This window comes from Amblyomma americanum, chromosome 2, assembly GCF_052857255.1.
Source record: "Amblyomma americanum isolate KBUSLIRL-KWMA chromosome 2, ASM5285725v1, whole genome shotgun sequence".
Lineage (NCBI taxonomy): Eukaryota > Metazoa > Arthropoda > Arachnida > Ixodida > Ixodidae > Amblyomma > Amblyomma americanum.
In genome coordinates this window covers 146,253,961-146,270,876 of record NC_135498.1, presented here as the reverse complement: position 1 = coordinate 146,270,876, position 16,916 = coordinate 146,253,961, and the positions used below count along the sequence as shown (strand labels likewise).

At 45.4% G+C, this 16,916-nt stretch overlaps 1 protein-coding gene and 1 long non-coding RNA gene across 3 annotated transcripts in view; one reads left to right on the top strand and one right to left on the bottom strand.

Moving 5' to 3' along the window:
* The window catches only part of LOC144121869 (uncharacterized), a 114,453-nt gene that overhangs the window by 26,573 nt on the left and 70,964 nt on the right, over positions 1-16,916 (bottom strand). The gene's annotated exons all lie outside the window — the stretch shown is intronic.
* On the top strand, positions 911-12,616 carry LOC144118932 (uncharacterized). The gene is made up of 6 exons (XM_077651698.1): positions 911-1,190; positions 3,591-3,904; positions 8,580-9,248; positions 10,963-11,192; positions 12,104-12,213; positions 12,570-12,616. Exons 1-6 carry the CDS (start codon positions 911-913, stop codon positions 12,614-12,616), a joined length of 1,650 nt encoding a protein of 549 aa, XP_077507824.1.

Here is a 16,916-nt window from a genome sequence, read left to right as displayed (position 1 = left end):
CCATCAAAACGTCTAGTCACTCTGCTTCCCCTCTCTTCTCCTAATTTGTTTTGTGAAGATCAGTCTGCTCAGAATCTGTCAGCACATCTCTTTATCCTGCAGCAAGGGTGAAGCCCTCGCTACAGAGCTATATGGGGCATCGAGGGGGTGCACTCCTGACCTGTTTTGTTGATGCATGAGTTGAGGGGGCAAGGAGGAGCATCTCGTTATTAATCACTGATAACTTGGGTGTTAATGAAGCAAGCTTAATCATTTTTATGGTCCTCTGATGAGTGCTGGGATACCGATCGGTCGTACGCTTTTAACCTGAGTATATACCATTTCTTGGTCCCTTGAAATGCTGCCGAGAACAGCCACAGCCGTTCCAGAGGCATGACTCGCCATGGTCGAGACTGGGAGCAGTTTACGATGAGGCATCTGAAGTACATGGTCAATGCAGTGATGGCGTGTTGGGACTCTGTACTTCTCTTCGTATCAGCCTTCGCTGATAGTCTCTTGCATAGCTCTCTTGAAACAGAAAGGGCACGTGCAAGCCATTTGTTAATGTAATTCTGAAACTTCAACTTATGTTTCCATACACCACAGCGTCATTCCTCAAATTGCGCTCGTTTGTTTTCTTTTCCTTTATGCACTAACTCAACCCTCATGTTACAATTGCATGTTTTTTTTCCCCCCATTTTGCAGCCACAAAGGTGACCCTCATGTTAGAATTCTGGTCTCATTACATTTCAGTAAATAGCTAAATGAAGCAGTTCTAACTTTTTTTAATACATTGTCATCATTTCCTTCATTCTTGCAAGCCAAACTCAGAGGAGTCACACTGGACCGTGTTCTCGATGGTGTGAGAGACCAAATGGATGGATCGCTCAACAGGATTCATCTGTTAACACGGCAGGATTTATATAATATAATGAGGGACAACAACATCGGCCACCCCGAGCGCCTTCATGCGGATGATTACACCAGTGTTTGTATGTGGGTGGACAAAATGAAAAAAGAAGAGGACAATCCCGTCATCTTTTTTAAACATCAAAATGTTGATGACCTGCCCGATGCCTTCGACAGGCAAGAAAGTGACCTCCTTAACACGCCAGACTATATGATGGTACTTATGACGGAACCACAGCAGCAGCTCCTGAGAACCATTGGGCCGGACCGTGTCTGTATAGACGGGACACACGGGACAACAGGTAAGCACTAGAAATTCTTTGCAAGTATGAGTACAGAGCAAAAGACACTGTCTACATATGCAGTTGGAATATGGGCTAAAAAGAGAAGACTGCGCATAATATTGTAGACTGTTTAAAAATTAAAAATACATAAAAATGGACAACTGACCACTGGGAAAAAATGAAATTAAAAATATACAAAAAGATTTTGTCCAACAAATCAGAGTTCATTTTGTAACAATGGGATTCAATATGTATGTGAATTCAATGTATAATGATGAAATAATTTTATAAGTAAATTTATAAAAACATTGTGGTTCCACACAAGAAGTTTGCCTGAAAATGTGTATTTCAGCAGGACAAGTCGCCTGAGCACTCCTCTTGTTAAAATTTGTTCCAAGAGAATGGCAGACTTTGTGGAGTAGCTGTGCAATCACACGACCTCATCCAATTGAACCTCTCCGGCAAGAGTTGGTGAGCCCTCTGAAAAACACAGCGGCCACTGCCAGAGTACAGAAACAGTCTACACACACACAATTTTCTGGACTCCATGCTTTTGCACTGTCAAGCAGTGGCTGAAGCAAAGGGCTCCCCTACGAAATGTTAACTGTATCAAGTTTTTGTGATAAGCCATTCTTGTGATCACTGGCCCTGCAGGCCCACACATTTTCGACAAAAGCTGCAGACAACCGTCATCGGTGGTCCAGATTAATGAAGCTATATATGGAGTTGAGTTCGCACATGCCACGAGATACAGCAACGCTTTGGAGCTGAGAACAGTGGGAAATTAAAATGTGCTGAGAGAAACGTTGCAACTTCTGTCTTTTACATGTATGAACGCGATACCACTAAAGCTCCCGTTCGGTGGAAAACTCGGCATCATCATGACTGAAAAATCCTGACTGGTCAAGAGGGCAGTGATGCAAAAAAGCAGTTTGGCTGAAAAGAAATAAGATGGTCAAGTGGATCGAACCGCTGTCCTCGAGGTCTGGAGCCGAGCAAACTACCTCTAGAAAAGTTTGTTCAGGTGATAAACGAAGGCCTTCTATGAGCATCTCACAACAGTAGGCGAACTGGTTTGGTTTGGTGTATTGTGTTTAACGCCCCAAAGCAACTCAGGCTATGAGGGATGCCGCAGTGAAGGGCTCCGGAAATTTTGACCACCTGGCGTTCTTCAACGTGCACTGACATCGCACAGCACACTAGCCTCTAGAATTTCGCCTTCATGAAAATTCAACCGCCGCAGCCGGGTTTGACCCCCACATCTTTCGGGTCAGCAGCCGAGCGCCCTACCCACTGAGCCACCACGGTGGCATACAGTAGGTGGTTTACAGTGCACGAATACTTAATTAGGGTCACATAGAGCAAACAATCAATATGGATGATCTGTAATAAAGCAGTGTTATGGTAACAAGGTGCCCCATGGGACCACAAGGGACCGTAGGTGTCGTTTTAACGTTATTGCATCATGCTCTTAAGGTGAACTTATATCAAGAAAAAACTTATTATCCAGGAAACCATATGATCCAAACCGCCTGATTTTATTAACTGTTGAATGAGATAAGAAGACATTTTTGGACAATTTCACTTTTTAAAAATGTCGATGGGTATTCCTTGGCACAAGAGCTGAACAGATCATATCCCAGTGCTCGCTGAATTCAGTCGGCATTCGCACTGTCTTTAGGGCAGAAGGAAATTTGTAACACATCCGTTCCGTCTATGGCAGTGACGAAAGTAACCAAAATCTCTTCCTTGCCATTTTCGGATTCTTCACTCCTTTGCTCCCAAGTACTGTGGGAAAGACACAGCGGTAGCTGATGGTAGCAGTGTTTCTGCATTTTAAGCTTCGTTTCCCTGACACGGCCCATTCGTATATAAGTGCATCGCTGCTGTTCGTAGAAACTTTGCCTCCTTTCACTTTTGACCACATTTGACCACAATTTGTCGAAATTTTTAAATGTAGTAGCCAGAAAATTGTGTTTTCCGGCAACATATTAACCGGGAAAAATATAGTGCAAGATCAAAGGTGCCATTTTTAATGTTTATTTATTTATTTATGCATATACCTACATTGCCCATGCGGTATTATTGTAGGGGGATTATAAACAGCAATATACAGAAGTCAAGGACAAAAAGAAAGAATACCAACCACAACAAGAACAAATAATACAAAACAGTGTAACTAATATAACGAAACTCATTGAAAACATGCCTCAAGCAGAGCTCAGGAAAACACTGTAGAAGGAACATTGACAATTCTTTCAGGCCGACGATGGCATTTGTTTATCGTGAAAGGGAAAAAATGAATGGGTAACATTCACATGGGCAATGTTCGCGATTTCGAGCGTAACAACCGGGAAATCGTATGAACTGGGAACGTATCAACGTTTTACAGTATTTCATCGCTACTCTATTCCACAGGCTATGACTTCCAGCTGGTCACCCTGCTGTGCGTAGACGAATTCGGGGCAGGATTCCCAGTCGCTTTTTGCATTACAAACCGCATCGACCAAAAGGCGATGAAGACCTTCTTCGCCGCCATCAAGCAGAAGATTGGAGGATTAAAAGCTCGTGTATTCATGAGCGACGATGCACCTGCATTCTACAACGCCTGGACAGCTGTCATGGGCGACGCAGAGCTACGCTTGCTATGTGCCTGGCACATTGACAAAAACTGGACAGAGGCGATAAAAAAGCACGTCAAAGGGAGTGAACTGCAAGCGTTCACTTATAAGGTATGACTAACAAATCTGCAAGCTCAGACTAATAAGGAGCACAAGTGTCAAATGCAAACGTTTCGCAACAGCATCAACTTAAATACAAAACGGGCACCTTGTGATTAGAGAAATAGCCTGCAGCTGGCGACATATGAGCCAGTTATGACATTACAAAAATGGGCAGCAGCTAGTGATACGCGCTCTGGCTAAGGAAACCCTGAAACAGGCGAGAGTAAGGTAAAGTTATGGTAGTAGCCCGTCAGGGAATATTAAATTCATGAACAGCAGGAGTCAAACTGCCCACTAGAAGAGCTCATAGTGCTGCAGAATTCGTGGCAGCAATCGTATTGTGTGTTCTGGTAACATATTTGATCTTATTTACTTTTGAGAAGCCTGACTCTTCATGCCATGCCTAAACAATGCAGTGCTTCTTCGCTATTATGTGATCCATTGGTCATATGAAGTGACCCACCAAGTCAAGTAACCAATCAGTCGTGTCATAAATCCTAGGGGTCCTACAGCAAGTACAAAGCATTGCACTGCAGTGTCACACTGCAGAGGGTGAGGAATGTGGTGGCTGCAAGGCTGAACAGCAGGAAGGAGCACTATCTGTGGTGCCAGGCAGTGATGGTGAGGAGAAATAGAGGAGCACCATGGAGGGTTTTCAATTATAATGGAGCAAAGTGGGAGTGGATAAAGCACGGCAGCACAAAAAAGCAACAGGGTAGTGCATAGGCAGTGCAATGTGGAAAGGGGGAGCACTATAGACAATGCAGAGTGGAAAAGTACTAACAGCAAAGGAAAGGCCAGCAATATGGCATGGCTTGGTGGTTGGGCAGCTTGAATAAGAAATGCAGCAAGCAAAACAAATTGGATGCAGATGTAAATAAACTACAGTTGACACATAGACAACACATGATGTAAACAATATCAGTTCAATGAGGCTATGTATCCACAGCACAATGTAAAATCTTGGGCAGGTTTCTGTAATGTGCAGCATAATGCACCAGCTAGCGAATATTACGTAAATTTCAAGATGCAGAAACTTACGTTACACATCAAGGAATGCAGACAAACCTGACTACAATGAAGAGGTAAAACATCGCAATATAGCTCAGTGCAGACAAAAATTGTAACTTAAAATGTGATCAAATCCTCATGCAGGAGAAGCACAATTTAGTCAGTGAAAGGATGGTAACAAGGAGGGACCTTTTAGAGATATTTCAGCGTTGTTTCAAAGCCACTCGTGGCGACTTTGGAGCATGCAGAAACCAGAGCACCACGTCATTAGGTTTGCTTCCCTGCACAGCACTACCAGCACACGATGGCACCAAATGAAGCAGCAGTTAGGCTGGCAGTGTTGCGTGAAAAACGAGTTGCCAGAATGAAAGCTATTGCCATTTGCACCATCGTCGTGACAGTCGATGAGAGAATAGAACGGCTACTGGAAGGCTGCAACCGACCGTGCCACTGGTTGCAAAGAGCACCATCGACAGGTGCGAGAGGCATAAACGCACGCAGACAGCCTGGTTATCAGTTGTCCACACCACTACATCTTCAGTGGCACTGTCAGCAAATGTGAGATAAGACACGAACCATGGCACAAATGCTTGCCGCACCACGAGCAGTCACTTGTGCAATAAGGCAAAGACTGCCATCTGCCATCTGAGTGGGCAGTTCGGATCTAGGCAGTTCGACATACCTGTTTTTGTGACCAAGTATGGTGAATGTATAAAGCTTGAATTACATGTGTTTGTCCAAATATTTCAGAAGAGTTTGATACAGCCAATAATGCGTAATATCCATGTTCATTACATCAGGGTTTGACTGTATCGGGCTATCTGCCTACTCTTGTGAATTCTGAAATGCCAGTACAATTGGGTCCATTTGTAGAAAACTTCTCTTAGTACAAACAAAGGAGGAGGAGAGGAGGAGGAGAACTACAATGTAACAGGAGAGGTCTGCCTGGTTGTCGGCCTGGCATGCTACTCCAGGTGAGGGTGAAAGAAGAGAAGAGTAGAGAAGAGGATGGTGAAAAGGAGAGAGAAAAAGAAAGGGTTAATGTACGAACAAAGGTGACATGACCATCACAATGAACGTTAGTACCATGGCGCCAAATCTCAGAGCATATATCGGCGAATGGAAAACCCAGTTACAGCAAACACAGAATCGGCAACAACCCACATGCCAGGGCACGCTTCCATGAAAGACGTCAATACCGTTTTCACTTTTAAAGTGAACACCATGAAAAGGGAAAAAAAGACCAGAGAAAAAATTCTGCCCCTGGCGTGCAACATCACCATGGCTTCTGCATGCTGAGAGGCCACGGTGAAGCTTGCCCACTCCAGGAACAAATCTTGTGGCAGAGAAGAGGAATGGCACACTCATACCTTGCTGACCTTTCTCCCCTTCAAACAGGGTATAAAGAATCTTTCTGTGGAGGGTGACAAAGCGCAATCTTATCCCACCTGAACAAAACTACCAAAAAGATGCAATCTCACCCTAGGCATGTTCATCAGTAAAGCCAGTTGTCACCTGGGACACATATCTTTATCACAGATTCAGTAGAAGCCAGATTAAACGCAACAAGATGGAAAAGCTCAATCATATAGCCTGTGAAATTTTCACGTTTCATGCTTGTATAGCTCTTGGCCAAAAGCAGATAGGCAGCTGCGCTTGAGCTGTTAGTGCTAGGAGGGTCCCAAAAAGACCCTTTCACGTCCACTGCTATCATGCTAAGCTCACCAAGTGCCGCTTCACTTCATTTCACCCAAAAATGAACTCTTACTAAGATTAAACCTCGGCCGACATTGAATGTTTTCTATGTGCAAAAACCTGCTGCCACTGCACCTGCACACAGTGCAGCTGTGATCTCTTGTGAAAGGCTGTCACGGGTTAGTGTGACAGCATCCCAACACAATCCAAGCGCAGTAGACGCAGTGATGACAGGGTGATGTTTTCTAACCCAAGTCAAGATGGGCAATGTAGTGAAAATGTGTCAGTGTCAATGAGCTGCCTTGCTAGGACAGCCCACAGCCATGCATTTTAACAAGCCATCATTTAGGGTACATTTTGCAGACAGGGCAGGGGTAATAAGATAGCAAAGGGTGCTTCCCCATGTTTTCTTTTAATCCGTTTTAGCTTTCATAGGATTGGAAAGTTCCCACTGGTGCCCCCAAGCTATCTCCTGTTCTGGTTTTCTTTTCATAATTCTGGCCATGGTGGGCCGACCATTTTTGTTTTCACTGTCTTCTGGGTATCGCAATTTGAAAAGCATTGCTTGCCTGCACTATAGCTTGAAGGGGAACAAAAACGGTTGCCCCTAAAGTTATTCTTATTAGTTTCCAATGGCTTTTACTGCTCCTTTTGCAAAAACGTTAAAGCACTCAGACATATCATATTTTGAATAGACTTCCTCAGCATAAAGATGAACTATGTTCACACTGGATACCTAACTAATCAGAAAGGCAGCACGCAATCTAGCTGTTGCATCATTTACCCTGCTAGAAGTCGCCGCTATGATTTGGCACCATTTGTCCGAAACAATACTTTCTTGAACAGATCAAAACATTAAATACAGTAATACTTCGTTGACACATTTTCTTAAAAAGTTGCGCAGGAAAACGTGTGATCCAAACTGGCTAATATTGAGAAATGTAGCCGTTGAATGAGGCACAAAGACATTCATTGATAAATCTACTTCATAAAAATATCTATTAACATTTTGTGGCACAACATCTGAACAGAACCATCTCCAGTGCTCGCAGAATTCAGTCCGCATTTGCGCTGTCTAAAGCATAGAAGGAACTTCGTAACGGTTACAGTCTGACGACGGCAATGACGAAAGTAAGCAAAATCTCTTCCTCGTAATTCTCGGATGCTTTGCCCCTTTGCAATTAATTACTGCGGGGAAGCCATCATGGTGGCTGACTTTCGAAGGGTTTCTGCTTTTTAAGCTGCATTCTCCACACCTGGCCCACTCATATGTCATTTTAGTTCAGAGATGCTTCGCCCCCTTACCCTTAAGCACCGTGAAGAAACCTCGGCGTTTCTCCTATACACGTCACATAACTGCAAAAAGGGCTCTCTCGAATGCTAGCGCGCAGTTTTCATTTTTGGCGTTAGTGGCAGTGCTTCACCTTCTCACACTTGTGCACTGTAGAGAAGCCACTATGGCAGATGACTGGCATTGCATTTCAGCAGCTGATGTCGTGTGCCCTCACATTCGGCCAACTTGTATGTTTGTAAATGTGCAGTTGTTCAATACGCATATTATACAACCATAATTTGTCGAAATTTTAAATTTAGTAGCCGGGAAATTGTGTTATCTGGGAACGTATTAACAAGGAGAAATATAGTGCAACTCTACTCGACATTTCGTACAAACCAGAAAATTTTATGGAACGGGAACGCATCAAAGAGGTTTTACTGCACTGCGACTTCCACAATTTCCTTGGGCCTTCAGGCATTGTAGTGTCCTTACAATGCGTACAAACAATTAAACTCGCATGCTTGATATATGTTGAAGGGCCCTTTAATGAGGTGAGAAACCCAATGCAACTTACACTGCAGTCTCTTGCCACTCTAGTCAAACACATGCAAAGCAGCAGGAGCTTCTGTGCTGCTTCTTGCAAAAAAACATGAAGCACGTCATTACTTTGCTTTTCCTTGCTCTTGCACCCACATTTTCCAGGCATTACGGACAGTGATGCAAGCAGCAACGGAGGACGAATTCAGAACGCTCCTGGATGCTTTCATGGCATGGTGTGAAGAAGAAGGAGACATGAACAATGGCCTTGGAAGATTCAAAGAGTACTTCAAGGGGCACTATGGACAGCGTCCAGAAGTCTGGGCTTCATGCTTTCGGAAAGCGGCCGGGATCAACACCAACATGAGGCTTGAGGCACTCCATAGAGTCCTAAAATATGTGTACCTCGACGGGAAACAGAATAGGAGGATCGATAATTTGGTTTTTATACTCATCAAGTTGACTCGGGACAAAATTTTTGACCGTCTCATAAAGCTTGTACGCAACAAGGACGGAAAATTTCAAAAAGAAACAAGAGACCGGCACAAAATTGGACAATTAATCCCTTCAGCACATGTGGCAAGTGCCGGCATCCAACAGTGGCTGGTACGGTCACAGGCCACCCCAACCACCAGCTATGTGGTTACTGCATTGCACAGCGGCACCTGCAATGAGCAGTGTGCATTCACATGCCCAACATGCCACATCTGTGTACACAATGTCACGTGCTCTTGCCCAGACAACACGATGCGAAGAAATTTGTGCAAACACATACACGCAGTGTTCAAAGGAGGTGCAGAAGACGGCGCCAGGAACACACCATCGCCAAATGAGGTATGTCCAGACAGTGCACAAAAACTCTGCAGTAGACAAAAATAAAGGCAAACCTTCCAAACAATCATCCCTAACGTAATGCTACATGCAGAATGCATGCCGACCTTTATTCCTTGTAAGATGAACAACGTTGTTGCTGTAGCATACGCAATATGAATGTTTGTCATTTAGGCTGGCCCCTAAATGACTTCCCAGGATAAGTTGTTGCCTAATTTCATGTTGGTACGAGACAAATCCATGTTCAGAGAAGACAAAGTGTACAAGAAAATAATTACCATAATACAAATGCTAGTGGAAAGCAGTTATATTTTCTTCAGTTCGAAAAACATGATATTCTGCCGTAGCAACAAACTTTTCTTGCTCTACAACGTGTTCCGCAATTAAACGCGCGCCACAAAATGCACCTCAGAGCTAAACTGGTGAATTGTTAGAGTTCAAATTTTGCACAGAAATGGTATTTGGTCGGCAGAATTGTTTTATACTGCATTTTTTTGGGGTACTTGGCTGAATCAATAAGAAAACGTCAGGTATTCGCATCATCTGCGGTGACGATGAAACAAATCGGACCATTTTCGCACAGACTGCGCCGGTAGCACCGTTTCCTTTGTCAGACGTGGAGATTCAGCAAAGGAGGCAGGGGAGTGTTTCACGGGAGGTCTGAGGATGCTGTACCGCGAAAGTCTTCAAGCTCAGTGCAGTTTTGGGCAAACTAAGTTTTTTGTGGTCATCGATAAAGCAGTTGCTGAAGAGTCTTCAAACTTCCCGCAAAGGACACCGTCCTTCAGGTAATCTTCACGGCTGACCAACGAGATGGCGCCACGGGTGCAATTGCCGACAGAGCAGCCAGTTTCGTTTCGTCGTCACCACAGGCAATGAAAATATCAGACTTCATATTGCTTCAGGCGAGTACCCCAATAAGTGTGGCATAAAACAATTGTGCGGACCAAATGCCATTTCTGTGCAAAATTTGAGCTCAAACAATTCACTGGTTTAGCTGCAAGGAGCATTCTGCAAATTGCACCAAGTCCGTATATGTACTATCTGGCACATGGCAGGCGGCAATAGCAGTGAGATGCATTACATACCTTTCCCAACATGCTGGACTACAGGTGACAAAATTGCCCATGCCAAGGGGCAAGTGACAAGAAAGACTGAGCAGACAAAAGGCGGGATCAGACATTCCAAGGATACTGGTCGGTCAGCTGGTGGGATATTTGGGGCCATATGAGTTACCTAATTTGAGTGAACTGCTACAGTTTTACTATAGTGTGATACAACTCATGAAAGTGCCAAATGCCCTCAAAGGAGGCACTGCAACCAATACCATCGAACCATTATCCCCTGATGTTGTTAACCTGACGAGGTGACAGACGAAAGGGGATTAATCATGTCTGAATTGGACTAACCTCAGCTTCATGAAAATAGGTCAATGCCATTGGCTGGGGAGCCTCCTTTAAGGGGTATCTGCCACTTCGTTCTCGAGTTTTACCAGACCAACAAAAAGTATGGACACATAGACAGCACCTGGCAGACAGGAAAATCGAAGCAACCATTAAAGGCATACCTACCTTAAAAACGGCCAATAAGGAAAAGAAGTGTTTAACAGTGTGGGAAAAGTAAATTTGTTACTGTACCTATAACTATCTTCCATGCTCCAGCTTGTGTTGACACAATGATCACATTGCAATGTCATCTTTTTGCCTTACCTTATCAGGACCCAACTGCCCAAAAAGCAGAGGACAGCCTGACGGCGTCACTAACATCGTTAGGCTCACTGAAGGAGAAAGCTACAATGAAGAGCCCAACACCCTGCCTGCAGCTGCTGGACACCATATATGGACACCTGCAAGATACGGAACCAGATGAAGAAGTCATCACATGGCTTGAGCCACTATTGGAGAAAACTGCAGAGAAGCTGAACATCGCCTCAGCGCACCTGCCGCAGTCAAGCATACAAGCGAACAAAAAAATTGACCCACAGCGACGGTTTATATCGACGAAACGCAAACGTGCAAGTGGGCAAGCAAAAATGGCCAAGCCATCACGAGCAGAACAAGAAAAACATAGAACAAACACTTATGGCACCAAACAGCGTGTCGCATAAAGGCCCCGACCACACGTACTGCACAAAGCGACGCCCGTAATGATGTACAAAGCTACAGAGCTCTCTGGCAGTGTGTCAAAGGTTGAAATTTCGCCTCTGTTTCTCTTTGACTGTCGGTCCCAGTGTCTCTCTGTAGGTCAACAGCTCAAGATAAGGGTCTTCAGTCTTCTTCAGCAGGTGTTTTGTTCCCACTGCTTGCTCTGCTTCCCCATTGGCTTACGGACGTAACGGGCTGCTTGTGATGTGGATAAAGCCAGATTTCTTTGCAAATTTTGCACATTCTGAGTGCAAAAACTAAGGGCCTTTGTCCAAGACCAGTCACATGAATGCCATGATGAGTGAAAAGCTCTTGAAGTGGTTTAGGACATCTGTTGTTGTGGAAACTAAAAGCACTATCTTCGGTAAAGAGAGTGGCAGTCCACACAGGTGAAGTACTGCTTGCCACGAAGTTGCAAGAGATCTATCCCCACCATGTTCCAAGCCAGCTTGGGAGCGGAAGTTGGCAGGAGCGGCTCAGCATTTTAGTGCAGTGTTTTGGCACAGATAATACCAGCCAGCATGCAGACTGCCCAGCTCTGGTCCTGCAGTGCTGATTTTTTGGTGCCCTTCATGAAGGCGAGCGAGAATTTCGCCTTTCAAGTGCATTCTGAATAGCAGGTAGCCGTTATTTTCGTACAGACTTGCTCAGTGCTGCCAGAATGATGACAAAAGAGCAGGAACTTTGTGCTTTTCCGGCCATTCATGCACACAGAGCCACAGAGGACCCTGGCAAATTTCTTCATTACGTGCTTGATCAAATCGAAGGCAGAATTTTGAAGCCCGATGGCAGCTCCCTGTACGTAGGCACCGACTTCGTCCTAGGTAAGCATTCCTGCTGCCAGGTCACTAGATATGGGCGCGCCGGACAAAAGGTCGGTTGTTCCAAGGCTTCTCCCTGGCATACACTGCATCGTGTAGGTGAAGCACATTAGACGCATGCAGAAGCATTGAATTCATGGTGCAGCAAATCCAAAGAGGCCTTTCTGAGAAGGGCGAGCAAAGGTCAGTTCAACATACTGCCATGAAGCCATGGATATATCCTTCCAAACCGTTCGGCTGCCAATGGTAGTGGCAGCGGTTCCTTTTCGACCTGTGCATAGTGCATTTTGTGGCTTTGTTAGGGATCTCGAGGCATGTGCACCTGGGTACTCGTATCCATTTTATTACTTCTGTTGCAGGACTGAACCCAAGCCACGGGCTGGTGCATCTGCTGACAGTGTTGTAGGGTAGTCTGGGTGATACCTGCCTAAGCACTTCTCAAAACAAAGGAGGTCTTTGACGTTCATGAACGCTACTTCTTGGCAGGCTCCTCAGGTCCACTCTGATGTCTTGTTGAGATCTCGAAGCACTGCTATTTTTTCCAAGAAATTATCGCAGAAACCTTGCCAGATGATTCACCATTTTCAAAAGTCTGTAGGCTCCAGCTACGCCTTTTGGCGGAGAAAGCGACTTGCAACATTTCTAGGGTGAGGATGGATGCACTGGCGGTAGATGACGCATCCCAGGAAAGTCATCTCATTAACGTTGAAAACGCTGTGTGGTTCAGGGTTAATCCCAAGGAAGCAAGATGCTTCAGCGTCGCATCAAGATGTCAGTTCTGCTGATCTTGGTCATGGCCGAAAACTATAATATCATCCTTGTGACTGACCACTCCAATTAATCCGCTGAGAGTTTCGGACAAGATTTTGAAAGTATTTCAGCGCTGACGTGGTGCCAAAGAGAAGTCTTGTGAAACAGAACTGCCTTATCGGTGTGCTAAAAGCGGTCAGCTCTTGGTATGCCGGAGAAAGAGGAATTTGGCAGAATGGACACTTGAGCCCCTTGTAGACTTTCGCAACCAATGGAAATCCGCTGATGCCAATTTCCACAAGCCCGATGTTCTGAGCAGCGGCTAGTTGACTGAGAGCACCAAGATGCGATTGAGTGCACCAAGAGAGCACCAAGGTTTCTTACTCAAGTGCTGCGATGTCCTTAGACAAACTTTCTGCAGATGCAAGCGTAGTGTCTCTTATTCTTGCACGTTGACCATTTCTCGAATTTAGCCACACATGAAGGCCAAGGATGAGGCGTTGCCCCGCAGTAACTGCAAGATTAGCTGCTCGTCATCACGAAGATGGCTGGTCATGTGCAACTTTTCTGTTTCTGGTGTTTTGTGCGAGTGACAGCATCCAGAGCAGCGCCGTCTGTCTTGATGAATGGGCTCCCCGCCCCGCAACTTGAAGCAACTATTGTTGATGATGCACTTAGTCCTTCTGTCGAGTCTTGGAGAGTGCTTTGACGAGGGTAAGGCCAGTATCTAGCTGGAATGCTCCCAAAAGTCTTTTGTCACGGAGACCGAAAATGAAACGGCCAGGATTAATCGATCCCGCAGTTCACCACAATCGCAACAGACTGGCATGTTGTAGAGCAGAATGATGTATTCGTCGACTGTCTCTGTGGGCTCCTGTTCACACAAGTTGAAGCATGCTGATTCGTCAACTTCATTCTTTCAACGAAGTGTCAGTCAAACTTTCCCTTGACAAGGTGATAGTTCTTCGCGTCTTCAGTGGAGAGTGAACATGTTGAACATCTATCTGGCTTGGCGGCCCATCACGCAGAGTAATGTTTGCGCCTGCGTCCCTGGTCTTCCCTGTTGAGACCGGATGCGTGGCAGTAATCGTCAAAGTCCAGTATCCAGGCTGATCATTCCGATGACCGGTCGAATGTGATCGCTGTGGGCGGCTTCAGTGCAAAGCTCGATGAACTGGCAGTTGCTGCCTTAGCCATCACAGTGGCTTCAGACCACTGAGGATGACAAGAATCTCTTCAGAGACAACAGCTTCTCGCTACTCACATGTCGTGAGTTGGGAGCAAGTGCGGAGAAAGATGACTCTCCAGATGACTGGCAGGGAACAGAAAAACATTCTTTAGAGGGACAGGAAAGTGCACGCTTGCCCTTTGACCTGCGCCGGGAGAGGAGGGCACGCTCTCCGTTCAAATTAGAAGGCGCTTGGCTGTGGGGTTAGACGGCACCATACCACACTACTAGCGCTCCAGATATTGCACCCCACATCAGACTTCAAGCACCAGCAGCAACATTGGACTCGCTTAGAAAGTGGGTGAAACCTCCAGCAGTGCAGCGCCACAAAATGGAACGAGTCCATTGAAAGGTGATGCTACACCTTGTGCCGTGTCTCTGAACATAGACCGTGCGAACTTTCATTTCATTCCTTTGATCCCTGTTTTTCTGTGCATATTGGTGGTTAGAGTTCATTCCATGTTTACTGTTCTCATGTCAACTTATGTGCTACTTTAGAAGTGTGTTGTGCTCATTCATCATGTAGGCACATTGCAAATTACGCATTAAATTAAAGTCTGTAAACTGACTGCAATGGGACTAGGGTTATTTCTTCTACACTATGCAATTACATGCGAGCACGACGACTGTATGAAATGAACAGACCGATTCTGGTGGTGATCAACAATGTTCGAGGGGCAGCAAGCAAGGATGTTAGAACAAAGTTCACTGCTCAAAGGAAGTTCGGAAGCCTGCCACGAGATTAGCTGCGAGCCTCAGCTTACAGTCGGCCCTTGGTCCCAGCAGAAAAACAGCAATCCTAGTGACTTACGAGGGTTGACACGTCAAGTGAATTGGAGCAGTAGTTTGAGCATTTCACACCAAGAGTCAACTCTGTCATTCATTTTGAGAATGGCAGCCCTATTCTGATGAAGTAGTAGACTTAGAAGGACAGCTCAAGGGTACAGTACGCTATGCAGTACGAAATTTCAAAGAGATAACTACAGGTCTGAGGGAAAACTAGATCGAGAAGAAGCAATAATGACAGTTTTTCACCATGTTGCGTCTTGAGATGTTAACAAGCAGGTGATCCGAAGTTACTGCTCAGTAAGATTGCATGGTGCCAAAATGGTTGTGCTTTCTGATCCATCATAGAGCAAGGTGTGGTATCCATGACAGAACAACTCGTGGGGAGTGTTGCCACTGGGTGCAATTAAAAAAGGACCCAGAACTGAAGCTAAAAACGGCCAAACATAGCCACGCTTGAAGCGTGACGCTGTTTTGTGTGGAAGCCGTAGACTGAACTTGATTCATGGAATCTCTATTAGCGAGTGCAGCTTCATTTTTGTTGCACGTCTGATTTTTGTCAAGTTCATACAGGAGGGCATGCACTATCGGCCGGCATTAGAAAATATAACAAAATTTTCAGTGCGCCTTGCACAAGGTGTGAAGAGGGGCTTTTGCCACAAGCGTCTCTGTGCGATGCCACTGCATGCCATAAACTCAAACACAATATGTGATCAAGTGCACGCTAATTCTTTACAGTTGCTTCATTTACGACTCCAGCCCGATGAAGGATCCCCCACAAGAAAGGCAAAAGCAGTTTCAGTATGCCTTCATGGCTCTTCGTGCTTTCTATGTGACCGGGATATATGGCAAGCAGCCACTGAGGTGCAGACGAGGCACTTGGAAGCCGCTGTACGAATTTTATCACCATTTGCTTTAGGAACTGGAAGCAGCACTCTCTCAAGGCACTTTGGTGTAGTGAAATGTTGTCTGAAGATGTAACCTCCTTTGGAGTCTCGTTTCAGGCACGTGTAGGATCCCGAGCTACACTAGACACGCGTAGGGATGCCTTGATGCACACCATTCCCACTGGCAAGGAGTGTACGGTCAAAAAAAAGGGGGGGGCCAGTAAATGCACCGAAATGAGGTTCAAAGTAGCCAGGGAGCCAGCCTGAAATTTTCATTGCCATACAGGGTCATAAAAAGTAGCCAATTTGGAGTAAAGTAGCTACCACCACCAACCCTGCTAATAGGTCAAACACAGTGGGAAGAAAGGAGGACGTGATACCTGTATGTTCTCTGCACAAAGGTGTTGCAGGTGCATGCAGCAAAAGGAGGCTGCCGTCTGAACAATCAAATGCTAGAAGTACAAACAGCATATCACCTAGAGAATGCTTGAAAAGCTCAGTCAACATGTCTGTGGGAGGTACACAGCAGTGGTATGGCTTGCAATGTTGCATTCAATGAGAGCAGACTTTGAATGATCTCCAGTACAAATGCTGGTTTCTGGGGGTTTAACATCCATCCCAAAGCGACTGAGGCTATGAGGGACGCTATAGTGAAAGGCTCCAGAAGTTTCTTTAACGGGTTCCTTAAAGTGCACTGACATAGCACAGTACACGGGCCTCTAGAATTTCGCCGCCATTGAAATTTAACCACCACAGCCAGGATCGAACCCGTGTCTTTCAGGTCGGCAGCCAAGCGCCATAACCAATGAGTCACTGCGGCGGCTCCCAGTACAAATGCATATCCCCTATTAAACACAAGTCTGATGTGCACAGTGATGAAGAATGAAAGGCTAAATGTCTTGAGTGAACAGAATAGGAGCACAGCCTCTTTAGTAATCCATGGTTAATCAGCGCAAATAAGACTATGACAGCGGAGAAGACAACAACATGGCAAAAGCACTGAAATTTGAGAACATCTCTGCTCTTTTCCAACGCCACAACTAATTCACGCGCGA

What these genes read in the sequence shown, in the direction of transcription:
- LOC144118932 (XM_077651698.1), top strand. Translation starts at nt 911, where the DNA reads ATGAGGGACAACAACATCGGCCACCCCGAGCGCCTTCATGCGGATGAT. An exon ending in CGGGACACACGGGACAACAG is followed by an intron (nt 1,191 to 3,590) that starts GTAAGCACTAGA and finishes TCTATTCCACAG; the next exon opens with GCTATGACTTCCAGCTGGTC. An exon ending in GCCTCAGCGCACCTGCCGCA is followed by an intron (nt 11,193 to 12,103) that starts GTCAAGCATACA and finishes TCATGCACACAG; the next exon opens with AGCCACAGAGGACCCTGGCA.